Consider the following 17,156-nt stretch of genomic DNA (forward strand, 5'->3'; position numbering starts at 1 on the left):
CACCTGTCGAGGCAATATTCATACTGAATGTAGGGAAAATTGGATGTGAGACACACGGAAATCAGTTTACAGGTGGGCTGTCTGTTAACGTTAATAATGGTTGCATTTGTTAGCTAGTTTGCGACTAAATACCACGAAATATGATGTTATTGTACATTTTCCATTTTCTCACACTACATGCCTGTATCCTGAATCACTGCCAGCCAGGCAGCATCTGTCATGTGGGGCAGTTTGTATTTCTCACAGCCAATATCTTACAATATCGTCTGGTAAGACATGGCAACAATCAATATCTCCTCCTTTTTGGCTCACTCAGAAAACTACAGCCAATGACAGTCAAGTTGGGTCAGCCTCACATACTTCTTGGCTCTTGGTTGATGCTGCCACTTCAATGGTCAAAATTCACAAAAGCTGAACTCCATGTGATGTAAGGATGCAAATTTGCTTTGTCACGGGAAGCGTTTATTTGTTGTTGTTTTTTATTCTCCCCTTCGCTTGCATTTTATGGAAGTGAACAGGAGGGGGAATATTGCCCTTATGAATTCAGTCACACCTGCCTCCAGCGCTGACACAATGCAAGGTAGGTCTCGCTGTATAGTAGAAAAATAGATCATGATTGTCTTCTACTACCCACCATCTATTAAAACTGGCACAGGTACACCGTAGATCTCCTCTTGGTAAGAGTAAAGAAAAATCAATAAACTACAACTACTTCTGATCTTATCAATGGTTTCAGTACTTCAACCAAAAAACAAAGTTCCCTTCACACACACACACACACACACACACATATATATGTATATGTATATGTATATATATATATATATATATATATATATATATATATACATACATATATGTATACATAGTACTTTTTTATTAGTCACAAACTGCTTGCAGTTGATTCATGAATTATTAGCATTGCAGAATATGATACCCATTGACAAAGCAAGTCACAATCTTAAAGCTACAGACTGATGACACAGCTCAACAAACAAATCTGGTTTTAATTGGAAAACAGATGTTTACATTATCTGGAAAGACATCTGTCACAATGATGGAAATTTCCACCAGTAATACTACTGCAAGTGCTGTGACTGCTGTTTGATAAAATGTTGAATCATTCACATTACACACCTATAGGTGTGTTGTGTCTGTTTTTTTTCTGTATCATTCACATATCTCTGTACATTTCCAGAGAATTTTCAACTGCTAATATTTCAAGAAATAAGAAAGATATGTCAACTGGACCACAGTGCATGAACACACCATGGCCCTTTAAAACACACACACACACACACACACACACACACACACAGAGTAAGGAGATTATGTATAAAGCCAACGTGCTTCTAGACGCCTACTGACTGACTGTTTGTCCTTACCCTTTCGTGTGATCTGAACTCTACTTGTCCTCTCGTTCTTCTGTTCTTCTTTTGTTCCAGTTTTGGTCTCACCACAGATGTCCTCCCTGGTGGATGGAGGGATGAAGAACAGGAGTAGAGAATGACAAGTTGGGTCCTTCTTCAGGACAAGAAGTGTAGAGAAACTTGTCAATCCCACTGCAGAGCTAAAAGAAAAAGAGTGACATCTTCATTTATATCCTATCCTCCTACCTCAGACCTTTTCCTCTTTATATATGTATATGTATATCTCCTGTGGTTTCTTTCTCCCTTTTTATCTCTCTCTTCTCTTAACAGTGTGACTCTCTCTCTCTCTCTCTATCTCTGCAGATCTTTGTTTTACTCCTTACTTTCAGTTATTTTCTCCTTCTCCTCTCACTCTTTCATGTGACGCTGTGCAGAGGTATAAGGAGTGAATGACTCCCTCCTCCTCGTACCACCCTCCCTCCCTCTTTCTTGTTGGTATTAACAGTGACACGGCAAGCTGCTCATTCACTGCCACTGATCCCTGCTACAGAGAGAGAGAGAGAGAGAGAGAGAGAGAGAGAGAGAGAGAGAGTCAGTGGGGGGCGATGAGGTACGACACAGAGGAGGTTGTAATTAGACACAAAAGCACACACATGCACACGCACACATACAAGCAATTTCTTGGGTTGATTGCAAAACTTGAGCACCATGTAGTCCTTCTCCATCTCCTCTTTCATTCTCAAAGCATCGTATAAGCAGTTGCCTCAGCCTATCTATCCCACTGCACTCCTTAAATTCAGAAATGCTCTGGGCTGAAAGAGGCTCTGCAGGTGAAAAATGAACAGACAGACAGTTGAACCATGATTGAATCCTTGATGACATCATGCATTGTTTCCTCAAAACACACTAGGTATAATAATGTCAATGTGCATTATGAAGTTACAGTACTAAATGAGTTGAAGACCAAGGAGACAGCTACATCTAGTGGTGATAGTGAAGAACTGTCTCACACTGGAAGACAAAGCCAAAGATGACAAACATAACTGCTGTTACTCTGCTATCTCCCATAGCTCCTTTTTATGCCTCTGTGCCGGTGAGGGCTGTGGTCTGAGGCATCATGTTTTCAAGTTTTTCATCCATCAGTTTATAAATCTGTACATCTGAACACCAAAGAGTTCTTCGCTTTAAGGGAATTTTGTCTAAGTCGGCACAAACGTCTACTTGGACTCAACAATGAACTGATTAGATTTTGATGGTCAAAGGGCAAGGTCACTGTGACCTTGTGTTTTGAATTCATCCACTGATTATGACAAAATTCCACACATACGTCTGATAGGATGTAATGATAAAGTGATGACATTTTATATCCAAAAGTTCAAAGGTCAGCTTTACCGTGACAACATAATGTTCTGCAAAGCTGTAACTCGGGAACAGAAGAGGAGACATTTGGTTGGATATTGAATTTGTGACAGTAATCTGGGTGTCCACCTTGAAACTGTGGTGATTGTATAGATTCTCTGTGTTGCTGGGTTGAAGATGTGTGTGAAGCATCCGCATTTTACAGTATGTAGCTCCTTTCCAGCAACATTTGAAGCATTGTCAACTGTTATGTCTACATATGAGTCTGAACAGACATGGATGTTTGTGAAGACATACAACCACAAGGCGGTAACTCCAGATCTTCCTCTCTTAATGCCTTCTTGTATTATTCTCCTTTTGCCTCTCCTCTCCTTCACATCTCCTCCCTCTTTTCTACACTCCCACTATCATCAGATTTCTTGCAATCGATGGATATAAGCCTGTTCTTCTCTTGCTCTGACAGTTAAAGTGTGTTGGTCTATGTTGCGTATTTTTTTGGATCCCCGTCCTAACAGGATGGATATTGATGTTGACTGATGTCATGAGAAACAGAAAACCTATTGTGTTTAGTTAGGGTGAGATGAAAAGAAATAAAATACTCAAACACAATATCTGTCTTTGTCTCTTATTCCAAAGGATTATTTATTGCTTGCAAACAAGAGCCTCAATGTACGCCTGGGGACAATGCACACACGACTCAAGAGAAAATTTGTTACATGCAAAATATAATTCTTTGTTACAAACAGGTGCATGCTTAGGGTTTATTAGTTCTGTTTTTTATTAGACGAGGAGGGTGTAGACTGTCCCTGAAGGGTGAAATATTTTTCCTTGAGCCTCCCTGAGTGACTGGGGAAAATGGGAAAATGCATGACCCTCCCTCCACCATTAACAGCCCTTTTTGTAGTCAGTATATTTTGACCAAATAGGTGTTGGAGCCAATATTTGAAAATTCAACTATAATTTCCGTTTATACAGTTTCTGGCCATGATAAATGGTGTGATGTGAGCCATTTTTAAAGAGAACATGCCTTTGACACCCACCGACGGGTTTTGGGGTTCAGATAGCCTAGTAGCCTATTTAAATCAGCAGCTGGGTGCTGTTCGATTTCACTGTCTTTTGTCTGTGCTGCTCTCTGCTCTGATTCTCACAGACACAGATCTATGCTATAAGATTTTTAGTTTTCTAATTGCACTAAATAAAGGTTACAGAAAAGTGTGCACACACTCAGGCCAGGTGCAGGATAGCACATGCTGTCGAGGTAAAAGCCGAGAATATCAGGAAATTGAATTATAGCTCCCAAACATTTAATGTAACCCAACATTCATGTTATGAGAATTGTTGTGTTAACATGCTAATGTGTTTATACCTGCCAGAAAAATACTGACATAATGATTCTCAACTCCCTCTCCATGTTTTGTGCTTCTACATGTCCACATCTGAATGTAGCCCATGTCTGCACATATGAAAGCCACAGCAGGAGGTGGAGGAGGAGGAGGAGGAGGAAAATTGCGGAGTTTGGCCACTTCCGCACCATGTGAGCAAAGGGGACTGAAGCTTATTTGCTCCCAGTTGGACCCACATCCTCCGGGATACAGCACCAGCCCGGCTTGGCCGAGCTTTACATCCGCCAGAGGAAGCGAGATCAAACGATAGACAGAGACCAGAGTCCAGGGAAGAGGCATCAGCAGCTGGGTGCACACAGACAGTCCGAGAGCTCAGACCAGCCGCGAACATGACTGCAGACGTGGCGGTGTCTCTGTCGATGCTTGTGGGGATCGTCGCGATGAGCGATGTGACCCGCAGGTTGTTGAGCAGGGCCCTTGCGGATACCGGGCTTGCTGTGTACGCCATGGAGCTCGTGTCCACCTTCCAGCTGTGCTGCTGCACGCACGAGTTAAAGCTGCTGTCTGAGGTGGGCGGGATCGAGCCTCAGCTCGCGCTCACCTTGACGTACCTGGCGGCCGTTGTCCACGGGTTCACCTTCAACGGGGCCACTGGGAACCCCTCCGGTGCGCTCGAGCACGCCTACCATGCGAGGTTTTCAGGCGGATGCGCCCTGCTGCGGATTGCCTGCCAGTTCGCCGCGGCTGCCGCAGCGCGATTTGCAGTGCCGGTGATTTGGGGTATTGGGTTGTCGGGACTGCATGTGCGGCATAAGCTGCTCGGTTACCGGTGCATCAGCCCCATTCACGCTCCACTGCTCAAGGCCGCTGCCGTGGAGCTCGCGTGCTCTTTTGCAGTTCAGACTGCTATAACGCACACGCGATCGGTGGAGGCGAAATACCGCGTGCACGCGGTGGCTGCGGTTATTGCAACAGTAGTGTATGCAGGTATGACCGTGCCTTCACTCTATTCTGTTGTTTATTTTAACGTAACGTGATTAATTGATGTTATGTGTACTAATAGGTTGGATACATCCCAACTCCAGTGTTACTGATATGATAATGTACAAGGTCAGCCAATGAGAGTCTGAGATTCCGTGTCTTGCTCATTGGCACATGCAGGTCTCTGATTTCATGCGGTACAGTTTCCTCAGTTTCTAACTTGTAAAAAACACAGAACAAATGAAATATTTGAGATTTGTTAGGCATCTCTTCAGTGTGTAATCATGTGTTTTCTCTTTGTGGTGAAGGTGTAGATCTGTGATACTTACCTTGCTTTGCCACTTTTGCAAAATGACAGGAGGCAGGGGCCAACTAATAAAGTGCAGCCCTGCCAGTGAAGGTATATGCAGTTGTGTTTGTAGGATTTGAAGACATTTGGAGCTTAGTATGGGAACCTCCCCAGCACCTTTTCTTTTTATTAACTCTATTATTAAATCACAAAATAATTTCCAGTGTGAATCAGTTTATTTTTATTGTGACTCAGAAAATGGTTTGCAGGCCACCCAGCACCCTAGGCCCGGACCGTGAGTAGCACTGGTGTAGATATTATGACTGCAGTGGCTTTATGCAGATGAAATCTTAGAGGCCTGCTGATGCCCAAATGTGTGAAATGTATGAAGCTGGGCCTGTACATTACAATACACAAACTAATACATTTATGTGAACTAAAAACAGCCATTCAGTATGTTACACCCAGTAAGTGATGCTGAAGGGCCTGATGTGTGCATCATTTACCTTGTGTAACAGTGTTTATACATAAACCTCAAAGATGTCCTCTTCTCAGAACTCACCATCTGATGACTATCTAATTACATCTGTGACAAAATTTCCTAAAGTGCACAACCACAAAGTTTCTTGAAGCTTATCAACAATCTGACCAATCATAGCCCCTTTAGCTGTTGTCAAAGAACTGTCAGTAGTCTTTTTTGGCCAGGATAATAAAATAAACGAGGAACACTGAATGGGTCAACACTGAGAATTTGGAAGTGAGCTCAGCATTTAGCAACAATGTGATTAAAACTGGTTTCTTTCTTGCCCATCTTTTCTTTACCACATATAATACATATAAATCTTAATGCCACTGTACATCTTCAACTTGTTTATTTAAAACTTGTAAATGAGAGAACAGTGGCTGCAATTTTTGGCTTTTAAAAGTTCATTAATATATATGTGTGTTTGTGTGTGTGCAGGTGGCAGTTTGACAGGAGCAGTGTTTAACCCTGCGTTGGCCTTCTCCACACAGTTCCCCTGCAGTGGAAACTCCTTCCTGGAGTACTGCCTGGTCTACTGGCTCGGCCCGCTGTTGGGTAAGACCCACTGATGCACACTGATATCAGGGTATCTGCAAGCCTGAAAAAGTCTTAAACACTGAGATTTCTCAAAAACAAATTAATTAATTTAAAAAGGTCTTAAATATTTTTTCTAGTCCGTTGTAGGGAGTAACATTAGTAAATTTAGGGTCCCTATGCAGTATGGAAAAGTACAGAATTTTATTTTTGAGATTTCTGGCTCTGGATAAGTATGGGGGGAAAAAAGAAAAGAGAGTAAGGAAAATATTTGTGTTTCAAGACTATTACACATCTTTTGTTTTTTACAATATAAAATTCTGAATTTGATTAATTGAGTTTTCGGTCCTGCCCCTCAGATAGTCCGCCACTGTTCCAGACGGAAATACTGTACTTATTAAACTAATTTTACTAAGCAGTTTGCTTCGCATACAGATTGTCAGTGGTGGAAAAAGTACTGACATCTTATACTTCAATAAAAGTAGCAATTCTACCATGTACTAATACTCTCTCAGAATGTTATAGTATTACTGTATTATAACTAATATATACAGTACAGGCCAAAAGTTTGGACACACCTTCTCATTCAATGCGTTTTCTTTATTTTCATGACTATTTACATTGTAGATTCTCACTGAAGGCATCAAAACTATGAATGAACACATGTGGAGTTATGTACTTAACAAAAAAAGGTGAAATAACTGAAAACATGTTTTATATTCTAGTTTCTTCAAAATAGCCACCCTTTGCTCTGATTACTGCTTTGCACACTCTTGGCATTCTCTCCATGAGCTTCAAGAGGTAGTCACCTGAAATGGTTTTCCAACAGTCTTGAAGGAGTTCCCAGAGGTGTTTAGCACTTGTTGACCCCTTTGCCTTCACTCTGCGGTCCAGCTCACCCCAAACCATCTGGATTGGGTTCAGGTCCGGTGACTGTGGAGGCCAGGTCATCTGCCGCAGCACTCCATCACTCTCCTTCTTGGTCAAATAGCCCTTACACAGCCTGGAGGTGTGTTTGGGGTCATTGTCCTGTTGAAAAATAAATGATCGTCCAACTAAACGCAAACCGGATGGGATGGCATGTCGCTGCAGGATGCTGTGGTAGCCATGCTGGTTCAGTGTGCCTTCAGTTTTGAATCAATCCCCAACAGTGTCACCAGCAAAACACCCCCACACCATCACACCTCCTCCTCCATGCTTCACAGTGGGAACCAGGCATGTGGAATCCATCCGTTCACCTTTTCTGCGTCTCACAAAGACACGGCGGTTGGAACCAAAGATCTCAAATTTGGACTCATCAGACCAAAGCACAGATTTCCACTGGTCTAATGTCCATTCCTTGTGTTTCTTGGCCCAAACAAATCTCTTCTGCTTGTTGCCTCTCCTTAGCAGTGGTTTCCTAGCAGCTATTTGACCATGAAGGCCTGATTGGCGCAGTCTCCTCTTAACAGTTGTTCTAGAGATGGGTCTGCTGCTAGAACTCTGTGTGGCATTCATCTGGTCTCTGATCTGAGCTGCTGTTAACTTGCCATTTCTGAGGCTGGTGACTCGGATGAACTTATCCTCAGAAGCAGAGGTGACTCTTGGTCTTCCTTTCCTGGGTCGGTCCTCATGTGTGCCAGTTTCGTTGTAGCGCTTGATGGTTTTTGCGACTCCACTTGGGGACACGTTTAAAGTTTTTGTAATTTTCCGGACTGACTGACCTTCATTTCTTAAAGTAATGATGGCCACTGGTTTTTCTTTAGTTAGCTGATTGGTTCTTGCCATAATATGAATTTTAACAGTTGTCCAATAGGGCTGTCGGCTGTGTATTAACCTGACTTCTGCACAACACAACTGATGGTCCCAACCCCATTGATAAAGCAAGAAATTCCACTAATTAACCCTGATAAGGCACACCTGTGAAGTGGAAACCATTTCAGGTGACTACCTCTTGAAGCTCATGGAGAGAATGCCAAGAGTGTGCAAAGCAGTAATCAGAGCAAAGGGTGGCTATTTTGAAGAAACTAGAATATAAAACATGTTTTCAGTTATTTCACCTTTTTTTGTTAAGTACATAACTCCACATGTGTTCATTCATAGTTTTGATGCCTTCAGTGAGAATCTACAATGTAAATAGTCATGAAAATAAAGAAAACGCATTGAATGAGAAGGTGTGTCCAAACTTTTGGCCTGTACTGTATATTAATGTCTTTATCATTATAATGTTGCAGCTGGTAAAGGTGTTCATTTTAATTACTTCATATACTAAATATAATACATCAGTTTGTTGATTAATATTTTGAATTAATATTCTGAATCTGCAAACTAACTGAAGTTATAAAATAAATGTAGTGGAGTACAAAGTACAATATTTGCCTCTGTGATGTAGTAGAGTTAAAGAAGTATAAAGTAGAATAAAATAGAAATACATATGTACCTCGAAATTGTACCTGAGTAAATTTACTTTCATGTATATCTTCACTGACTCACATTCAAATGTATGACACAGTGAAATATTAGAGGTGTAAAATGTCTATTTTCAAGCTGCAAGGCTCTTTGCAAATTGCCCTTATCTACCAAATTAAAAGTTTCTTTTCTTTAAGTAAATTAAATCTTTCCAAACATAAAAATATACTTTTTCCTCTTCTTCGTCTCCTCTTTTATACTTTGGCTCTTCCAGGTATGATGAGCTCAGTGCTGTTGTTTGATAAACTCGTCCCTCTGCTGTCAAGGAAATCACCGTCTCTCCATCTCCCCCTGGAGACTAAGAAGAGGACATGAGCTTTGCCGGGCAGCGTTTATAACCCAGAGTACATGTGAAGATGTTGTTACTGACAGACTGTTAACCTGCTGCTGATTTCAGTCATCACACGTTAGGAAAAAGTACAGCACTTATATGCACTTTTCTAAAGACTTCAAGACCTCAAGAGCACATCTTAGAAGCTAAACAGAAAACTTAACTCATTTAGTGTTTTTGTAGGCTAAATCTCATAAACAAGGCATGCAGAAATTGATCGGCCAAGTTTTACTTTACAAGGTGGTTGATCAAACACTAAAACCAATTGCTATGCAGTATACACTCATCTGATTTAAACATTTTAGACATTTCAACATTTTTGGGGGGGTCTCTAACCAGAACCAGTATCACCCCCACAACTGTTCACACAACACATGGGAAACATCAGTTTCTGTTACTAAAATATCAGTCAGTTTCAGTTGCTAACAAAAGAGTATGCCTTGTGCTTGCATGATCTTAAGGCAGATTACAGCATGTCAATGTCAAGTCCTGCAAACAAGTCTTGTAATTGCAATAATATACATTGATCCAAGGTTTTTTGTTCAATATTATACTTAAGCTAATTAACTAATTATAAACTGAAACATTTATAGGCCTGATGGAAATTTGAGAATTGGATGATCTTAGCGCAGTGAGCCTTGCCTTTATTTGTATAACACTTATCTGAGAAAAGTTAGTGTTATTGTACATATATATGTAATTCATGTTTATATTTAATGACATTCCAGAGCCAAGCACAGTGTAGTAATGAACTGTACACAGGTCTGTGCCTTTGAATTCTCTGTAAAAACTGGAAAGGCATTTTGAACTGTGAATTCAGTAATTTGTTGGACCCCATTTTGATATAAGATTCATTATCTGAGTGATGGTTTATTTTAATTTCTAAATGGTGCTCAGTAGAGCTTAAACACTTTCTTGATTAGATAATTGACAGAAAAATGAGATTCAACATCTGAATCTTCCTCTTCCTGCAACGAGCCAAACAGTGTTGGAGAAACACTGATTTGTGACGTGAAGATGCTTTATTCAGTGTATTTACTAGTTTTAATCACCTGGACCGTTTGTTTTGGGGAGGAAGAGACCTCTGAGGATAAAAAAACTCCTGAACAGTGATCACAGAAGGAATCCTAACTGGGATATCATGTTTGGCACATGGGAGAAGTTTCTGCTGAGTGCAATCTGCAATCCTCAACCGCTAGATGCTCCTTTAACAGATCACAAGAAAAAAAAAAAAAACTCATACAAAAACTATGCATTTATTGACAACTTCATACAAAGACATTTCTTCTCCTTGGCAGGAAAATCAGATATTAAATTGGTCATTAGGTACAAACAGAAACTCAGTATTTTTTTTTGTTTTGAGTCAACAACAGCATCTGGGTATTTGCGGCTGCATCTCAATAGTCTACAGTAGCTGACTTTGCTGTGTACAACACACTTTATTCATACGACTTGGACAAATTAGTAGAGATGATGGTAAGCAGAAAAACAACAAAACAATACAACAGTGAGCTTCAATGCAGCACATAAGAGAAAATGTAGAAAGTTACAAAAGCCTAGTGAGATGACTTACATGGGAACATTCTTTTGTTTGACAAGAGAGTATAAGTCAGAGCTGAGAGCCTTAAAGAAGTGCTGTTGTCCTCTTCTCCAATCCTATGACGCAACACTGGTGCTTTGATTGGCTGCTGAGATTACTCCCATCTACAGAAAGAGTCAGATAACACATGTATTAACCAGACTGCTCAAAATCTGTCACATTCAACTTTATTTAAGAAAATATTTTTGAGGTTTTATCATTGTGAGTTTATTATTTTGCTGTTTGTGAAATCTTTTATTTCATGTTAAGTCTCACTGTTGTTACCAGTGATCGACGTCTGCGTCCTCAAACTGACCAGCCTCCGTCGCTGTTGTATCCACCTCCATACCATCTGTCAACAACAAACATTCAATTTTAACAACACCTCATAAACAAGATCTTGTGAAATTAGCTTGTTTTTCATTTTCACTGCAGACTTGTCTAACAGAACACAACAAAGCCCCAATCATCGCCATTCCTTAAAGTATTTTCTTTATAGACATTACAAATACGCATCAGATGTAGTATATTTACACAAATCTGTCTTTGCTCTTTGTGAATTACTGGATAATGTAAGGGAGAAGTTAACTTTATATTTAACAAAAAGAGAAAGCCCTAGTTCAACTTTAATCAAAGGAACTTGAACTAGTTTTAGAACCAAATGATCTTAGTCTCAGGGAGAGACTTTACTCTCTTTGTCATCAGACTGCTGTGTGAATCAAACCTTCAAATTCAGCGTTGGTTTCTTCGGTTCGGACCCCAGCCATGTGGTACTGCTGAGCGACTGACTGGGCTAACATCCCCTCCAGCCTCTCCAGCGTAGCCTGGCCCTCCTGCGTGAGTGCCGACAGACCCTCATCACAGGTGTAAAACGTCGGGATGTCAGCATGGCCGTGCTCTAAATGTTGGAGGAGAGACGGTGGTTATAACAGCAGACATGTGTTTGGTATTGACTATACAGTAAAACTTTACATAAACTCTATTTAGCATTAATAATCAGTATTTTAACATAAAACTAGAGGTTTAAGAATATGAAAAAGCATTCAGTGCCAACTTTCTGTACTTTGGGTGTTTGATTCTCAAGGGACACAATTTGTCTTATAAAGGTTCAACAGAAGTACTTTAGTTGTGTAATTGTGCAGTGATGATTGCTGGACATCTTACCTGCCTCTGCAACCGAAGAGTCCAGGTAACAAATAGAGAGAGACAAACAGAGACAGGAGGAGGAAGTGGAGTCAACATTTTGTACTCAGTCTACAGCATGTTATATTATTCTGTCTGCTGAAAAACTGCTTACACAAGATGTAAAAACGGATAAAGACAAAAGAAGGAGAGAGATGGCCAAAACCAGCTCTCTTTCATCACTGTCCCTACATTTATTTTGAACTGCTGTCTTTACCAAGCTGCTAAGCTGCATTTTCTTTTTTAAATCACATCATCAGACATTAGAACATCATAATCAACAAGAAGTTGTCATGTTAATATCTTATGACACTGTTGACAAGTCGCTCATAGACTGATGACAACAGAATGTGTGTGTGTGTTTGTATGAACACTGTACATGTGTGTATTTATGCGTTTTTTCCCTCACCAGCCTCCTCTACGTCGTACTCTTCTCCTTCAAAGTCATTGTCAGAGTCGTCGTCTTCTGGGTCAGGGTGCAGCGCCTGGCATTCACACATTGCTGAGAACATGGACTCCACTGCATATCACACACGCACACACACACAAAATTTAATTAAATTTAATTTAATTTCAATGATTAGGCTGGTAATATCCTATGATTTTCTAACAAAGAACCCATGAAAAGACCAAACCAACAATGTGTTACTGACCACTGACGCAGTGCTTGCCCATGCACGCACCACGCGGCTAAATGCTATTTTTGATGCAGCTATTTTTTTTTTTCTACATGCAGCTCTGCGTCCCTCCAACAGGTAAAACCTATATAGAACTGTAAAAATGAGAACAATCTGTTTAAAATGGTTTAAAAGAATACCTCAAAGAATACCAGAGGCAATGTGATGCAGCAGAGCAACACTGTGAGTGTTTTTAAATTCCACATTAAAATAAATCTATCTAATCAATGCTTCCTGTTGTTGTTATTGTTGTGTGCAACTAACTAGCTCCAACCAGACCAGGGGGGTATTCCAGAAAGCGGGTTATGTGAAAAGAGTAGGTTAACCATGAGATGAGGGAAACTCTGAGTTTTCCGTTCCAGAAAGAGAGGTAACTGAAACTCTGAGTCAGTCACCATGGTAACAGACTCTGTGAACATAACCTGCTCGCTGACAGGTTTTCTTCAATAAACCCTGAGTGTTTCTCTGTCTCCTCCCTCTTACACGCTGTTTCATTCCCTCATTCATTCAGTCCGTGTCAAAGCTTGTATGGAAGCGCATTCATTAGCGGAGATTTACCGTCTGTCACAGTCTAAATCCTGCTGGATATTAGTTTGTTACTCAGGACTGTCTTAAGTTACTGAATTTATGCACATCAATCATTTCTTTGGACATCAGTTTTTGTCTTTACATTCAAATATTACACAGCGAGAATTCACCCTCAGCTCAGAATCAAACCTCTGTTCTTTTTATATTTATTATTTTTATAACACTGTGCACAAGGATCAGACTGTCAGTCTGTTAGAGCAGCTCCCAAATGTTTATTGCACATAATGTGTAGGTCTAATTATTTACATTTTAAAAATCGGTATGAAGCTTTAGACACGTAGTATCAATGACTAATGATCTCTATCACTGATGTCACTGGTCGCACTGATGGAACATAATTCCTATAGCCTAATATTGGGGATTATATGTTCATATTTCTGAGTGAGCAGTGGTGCAGCATTTCACTGTCTTTACATTTACTACATTTGTAGCTGAAATAAAGTCACTGAATGCTGTTGAGTCAAGATACAAATAGATGTGCAACATTTTAAAATCTACTGTATTTTAACCTCAACGTCTTTTCAAGTGCAAATCACCAAACATATTATTACTGGGTCAGACTGTGAGTTTACAGTCATGTCTTTATGTCTTTGATCTATAGCCTAGCCTATATGTTTTAAATCGTCTGCCTCCTGTGTTTTTCCCCATCAGATTAAATCTGAACAAATATATTATTATATATTATTAATATAATGTAATGTATCTACAGCCTGATACACAGTCAGATTCCACCACTTTATCTTCATTAAGGAAATGTAAGTCTGATAAATGATGAGTAAACTTTTTTATTAACTTCATGGTTAACTTATTGACACTTTCCTCGCTCTGACTCAGGCTCTTCTTTTAAAGATAAACGTGCACCGTCTGCTACACATGCATTAATATCTCTACATCCACTGGATTAAAATGGAGGCGCTGTCTTTTATTTACCTGTTGCCATGGTGAATCGTGGAGTCGGAGCTCCATTGATGATGGCTTTTTATTGTCGGCTTAACTCAGAGTGAACATACTCAGAGTTGACTGAACTAACTCAAATCAGCTGTTCTGGAACCGGTAACTCAGAGTTTCCCATCTCAGGGTAAATCAACTCAGAGTTCAGGGTTAGACTCAGAGTTTGTTGAACCTCCTACCTGGAATACTCCTCTGGTTCGTGGGCAGTGCAGTAAACTGAAGAGCAGCAAAATAAATCTATAGTATAGACGAAGTGATATCTGTTGTTAACCAATTAATGGTTAACTGTTATCATTCCCAGTATGGACAGTAATTCAGACAATTGTCTTTGTTTTTATCTTACGATTTGTGGTTTTGCTAATATGATTAATGCAGTTTAAAATCCATCTGATCACTTGTGTGGTTTGTATGTTAAGCTGTAACTAAGTCATTAGAATGTTACCAAAACTGGTTAGAATGAAAATATGACCCCAGCTCAAGCAGTAAAAAAATCTTCCAGTAAAGGATCAGAATCAGTCTGACCCTTGTCCTCAGTGTGATCACTCACATGCCACCTTGTCGCTGGGCACAAACCGAATCTCTGTGATTGGTCCATCTTCATCATCATCCCCATCGCTGCTGTCACTGCTGTCATCTCCTTCGTCATCAGCTGCTTTCTCTGCCATTTCTGCCTCATTATCACCTGCGAGGACAGAGGGTGAAAACATAGGAGTGACACACGCAATTAGAAACCTCCCTTTCTGGTTGTACATTAATCATTATGCCACACTGTGGTTCATATAACGGTGTCCAATTTTTTACATACATGAATAAAACACTACACACGGGTACCTTTCAGTGACACAAAAATTGAAAGTACTCATACAAGAACCTGTATGAATTCTTGTGCAGGGAAATATTTAGTTTCTGTGTTTTGAGTTCACAGACCCACAAACTCCCTCAAGAAACATACCAGAAACTAAATATTTTACTGCACAAGGGTTCAAACAGGTACATACAGACACCAAAGAATAAATTAAACATGTGTTTAGAAGAAGGAACTTTTAGTAGTGGGTATAACAAACCTACCATTATTTACTGACCTTAAGCAAGAAATCAGGACATACAGTAAAAACTGATAGATTGATCCTACAATACAATTTTTTTTTTCACTATGCGTCACTGTCACCTTTGAGTTTGCCATTGACCATGACATAGAGGTGTTCTTGAGGGTAAGCGCTGACGTCTCTGGAAATGGCATGCAGACCGATGTTGGGATATTCCAAGGCGAAACCCATCCCTGAGCCGTCAAACCACGACAGGCGCCTGCATAGAGGAAAACACACGTGAAGCTGACAGTTGTTGGTTCATAAAGGGTGCACAAACATAATGAAAGCTGCTTTTACAGGCTTTTGATAGTGGCAGGAAATAGAAGGTGATGACACAGTTGCAAGACCCCAACAAAAATTGAATATGTCACCTTTTTTTAGGTACTTTTCCAAGCATGCAAAACAAGTCCTGAACAGTTTCCATAGCTGCATAAACGTTAAACCTTTATTTCAAATTCAGTGCCTGTTTTTAAGCATAAAGTTTTAAAGTAGGAGCCAGTACCTGAAACTCTTGGGGCTAAGATCATTTCAAATGCAATAAAAAGAAAAAACTTAAAAGAAAAAAAAACTCAACAGTTTTGGTGTCTGAGTTGTAATGTTTTATTTATGTTAAAATAGCCACTATTTAAGGCAAAAATAAAAAATACGAATGTAACAGGTGAATCCAAACTTTTGAACGATAGTGTAACATTTCTAATAGGACTTTCAGGGTGGCAAATGATCTGTTTTACCAGCCACATGAATTTCTAATCATTATTTTGAAAATGTCTACTCCGGAAGTGGTTAGCAAGAGCAGTGGTGGCGATGTTGTCTGGCATGTATCTGTTATTGTTGTCGCTATCCTACATATTGGTCACGTTTAACACAATATCTGCACAAAGCATTGAGAACATATCAGATTAAACACTAACCTTAAACTAAAACTGGGGGTTTAAAGACAAAAATAAGCGCCACGTGCATCACTTACGTTTCGGCGACGTACAGCGTGCCGCAGCCCAGCTTCTGGCCGTCAAGCACCGCTGTGGTGTCAGCTTGCTCATGCCGAACTCCCTCGGTAGGAGGACGGAGGTTTTTCAGTAAAACCATCGTCCCTGCAACCGTTAACGTCTGCGGACCCGCTAGACTAGAGATGGAAGAGGAAAGAAACGGACTGTGGTGTCTACAAGAAGCTGCGTGATCTATTTTGTGCCACACCAGCTTCCAAGTTGCTAGTTTGACCCGGGACAACTTCCCTGAAAATGAATGCTCGACAGCTTGAGGAGGATTTAAACTGAGAGCCCGGGTCGTGCGTTTCTTCTCCGGGGATTACTCAACCAGGCCGAGCCGTTCAGAGAATGAACACGGGCGGTGTAATGTCTATGAAAAATACACACGTTAGCCAAGTAATGTTACAGCTTGTGATGTTACCGGACGCTACTGCTCAGTCTCGACCTTCAAAGATGGAATATCGCGACAAGATGTATTGATGGGGGGGGGGGGGGGGGGGGGTGAGTCACGTGACCATCACGGAGAAAGTGCGGTTACGTCTGTTTGTACGTAACATCTCTATTCCCGTATCCACACTGCGCACAAAGATCTCCTCCTAATTTGAGTATTTTATTTTGAATGTTCTTGCCGGAGATATTGGTTCATTATTATCTCTAACTTGACGCCTTGGCGCTCATACAGTTAAGTTAGTAAATATTTGGCGTCCTCCTGTGGTCACTTTGCGTAACTACATCCCGTTTTATTGTGAAAATGTTTCCCGACATTTAATGTACTGTCACGTCTACAAGTATATTTTTTTAAAGTTTGTTAAATAAGATTGGTTTGCATTTCCCATTCTATTATAAGAGAAGTATTGAATATTGTACGTTAAAAACAAAATCCAATCCAAAATAAAACAAAAACAGTACTGGGAAAACAGGCTCATA

General features: G+C 40.3%; 2 protein-coding genes across 2 annotated transcripts; one reads left to right on the forward strand and one right to left on the reverse strand.

Moving 5' to 3' along the window:
* Window positions 1-4,284: 4,284 nt before the first annotated feature.
* Window positions 4,285-9,978, forward strand: aqp11 (aquaporin 11). Its single transcript, XM_033632019.2, has 3 exons — window positions 4,285-5,059; window positions 6,304-6,420; window positions 9,062-9,978. Exons 1-3 carry the CDS (start codon window positions 4,462-4,464, stop codon window positions 9,160-9,162), a joined length of 816 nt encoding a protein of 271 aa, XP_033487910.1. The 5' UTR covers window positions 4,285-4,461; the 3' UTR covers window positions 9,163-9,978.
* A 442-nt stretch (window positions 9,979-10,420) lies between these two features.
* Window positions 10,421-16,682, reverse strand: clns1a (chloride channel, nucleotide-sensitive, 1A). Its single transcript, XM_078166905.1, has 7 exons — window positions 16,211-16,682; window positions 15,324-15,460; window positions 14,703-14,837; window positions 12,335-12,459; window positions 11,482-11,653; window positions 11,043-11,109; window positions 10,421-10,882 (listed from the first exon to the last, which is right to left on the reverse strand). Coding segments are annotated over exons 1-7 (756 nt in total). The 5' UTR covers window positions 16,330-16,682; the 3' UTR covers window positions 10,421-10,881.
* Between the last annotated feature and the right edge of the window lie 474 nt (window positions 16,683-17,156).

This window comes from Epinephelus lanceolatus, chromosome 4 (assembly GCF_041903045.1).
Source record: "Epinephelus lanceolatus isolate andai-2023 chromosome 4, ASM4190304v1, whole genome shotgun sequence".
Classification (NCBI taxonomy): Eukaryota; Metazoa; Chordata; class Actinopteri; order Perciformes; family Serranidae; genus Epinephelus; species Epinephelus lanceolatus.

What these genes read in the sequence shown, in the direction of transcription:
- aqp11 (XM_033632019.2), top strand. Translation starts at nt 4,462, where the DNA reads ATGACTGCAGACGTGGCGGTGTCTCTGTCGATGCTTGTGGGGATCGTC. An exon ending in TGCAACAGTAGTGTATGCAG is followed by an intron (nt 5,060 to 6,303) that starts GTATGACCGTGC and finishes GTGTGTGTGCAG; the next exon opens with GTGGCAGTTTGACAGGAGCA. An exon ending in CTGGCTCGGCCCGCTGTTGG is followed by an intron (nt 6,421 to 9,061) that starts GTAAGACCCACT and finishes TGGCTCTTCCAG; the next exon opens with GTATGATGAGCTCAGTGCTG.
- clns1a (XM_078166905.1), bottom strand. Translation starts at nt 16,329, where the DNA reads ATGGTTTTACTGAAAAACCTCCGTCCTCCTACCGAGGGAGTTCGGCAT. An exon ending in ACGCTGTACGTCGCCGAAAC is followed by an intron (nt 15,461 to 16,210) that starts GTAAGTGATGCA and finishes TCCTCTATGCAG; the next exon opens with GCGCCTGTCGTGGTTTGACG. An exon ending in AGGCTGGTGAGGGAAAAAAC is followed by an intron (nt 11,654 to 12,334) that starts GCATAAATACAC and finishes CAACATTTAGAG; the next exon opens with CACGGCCATGCTGACATCCC.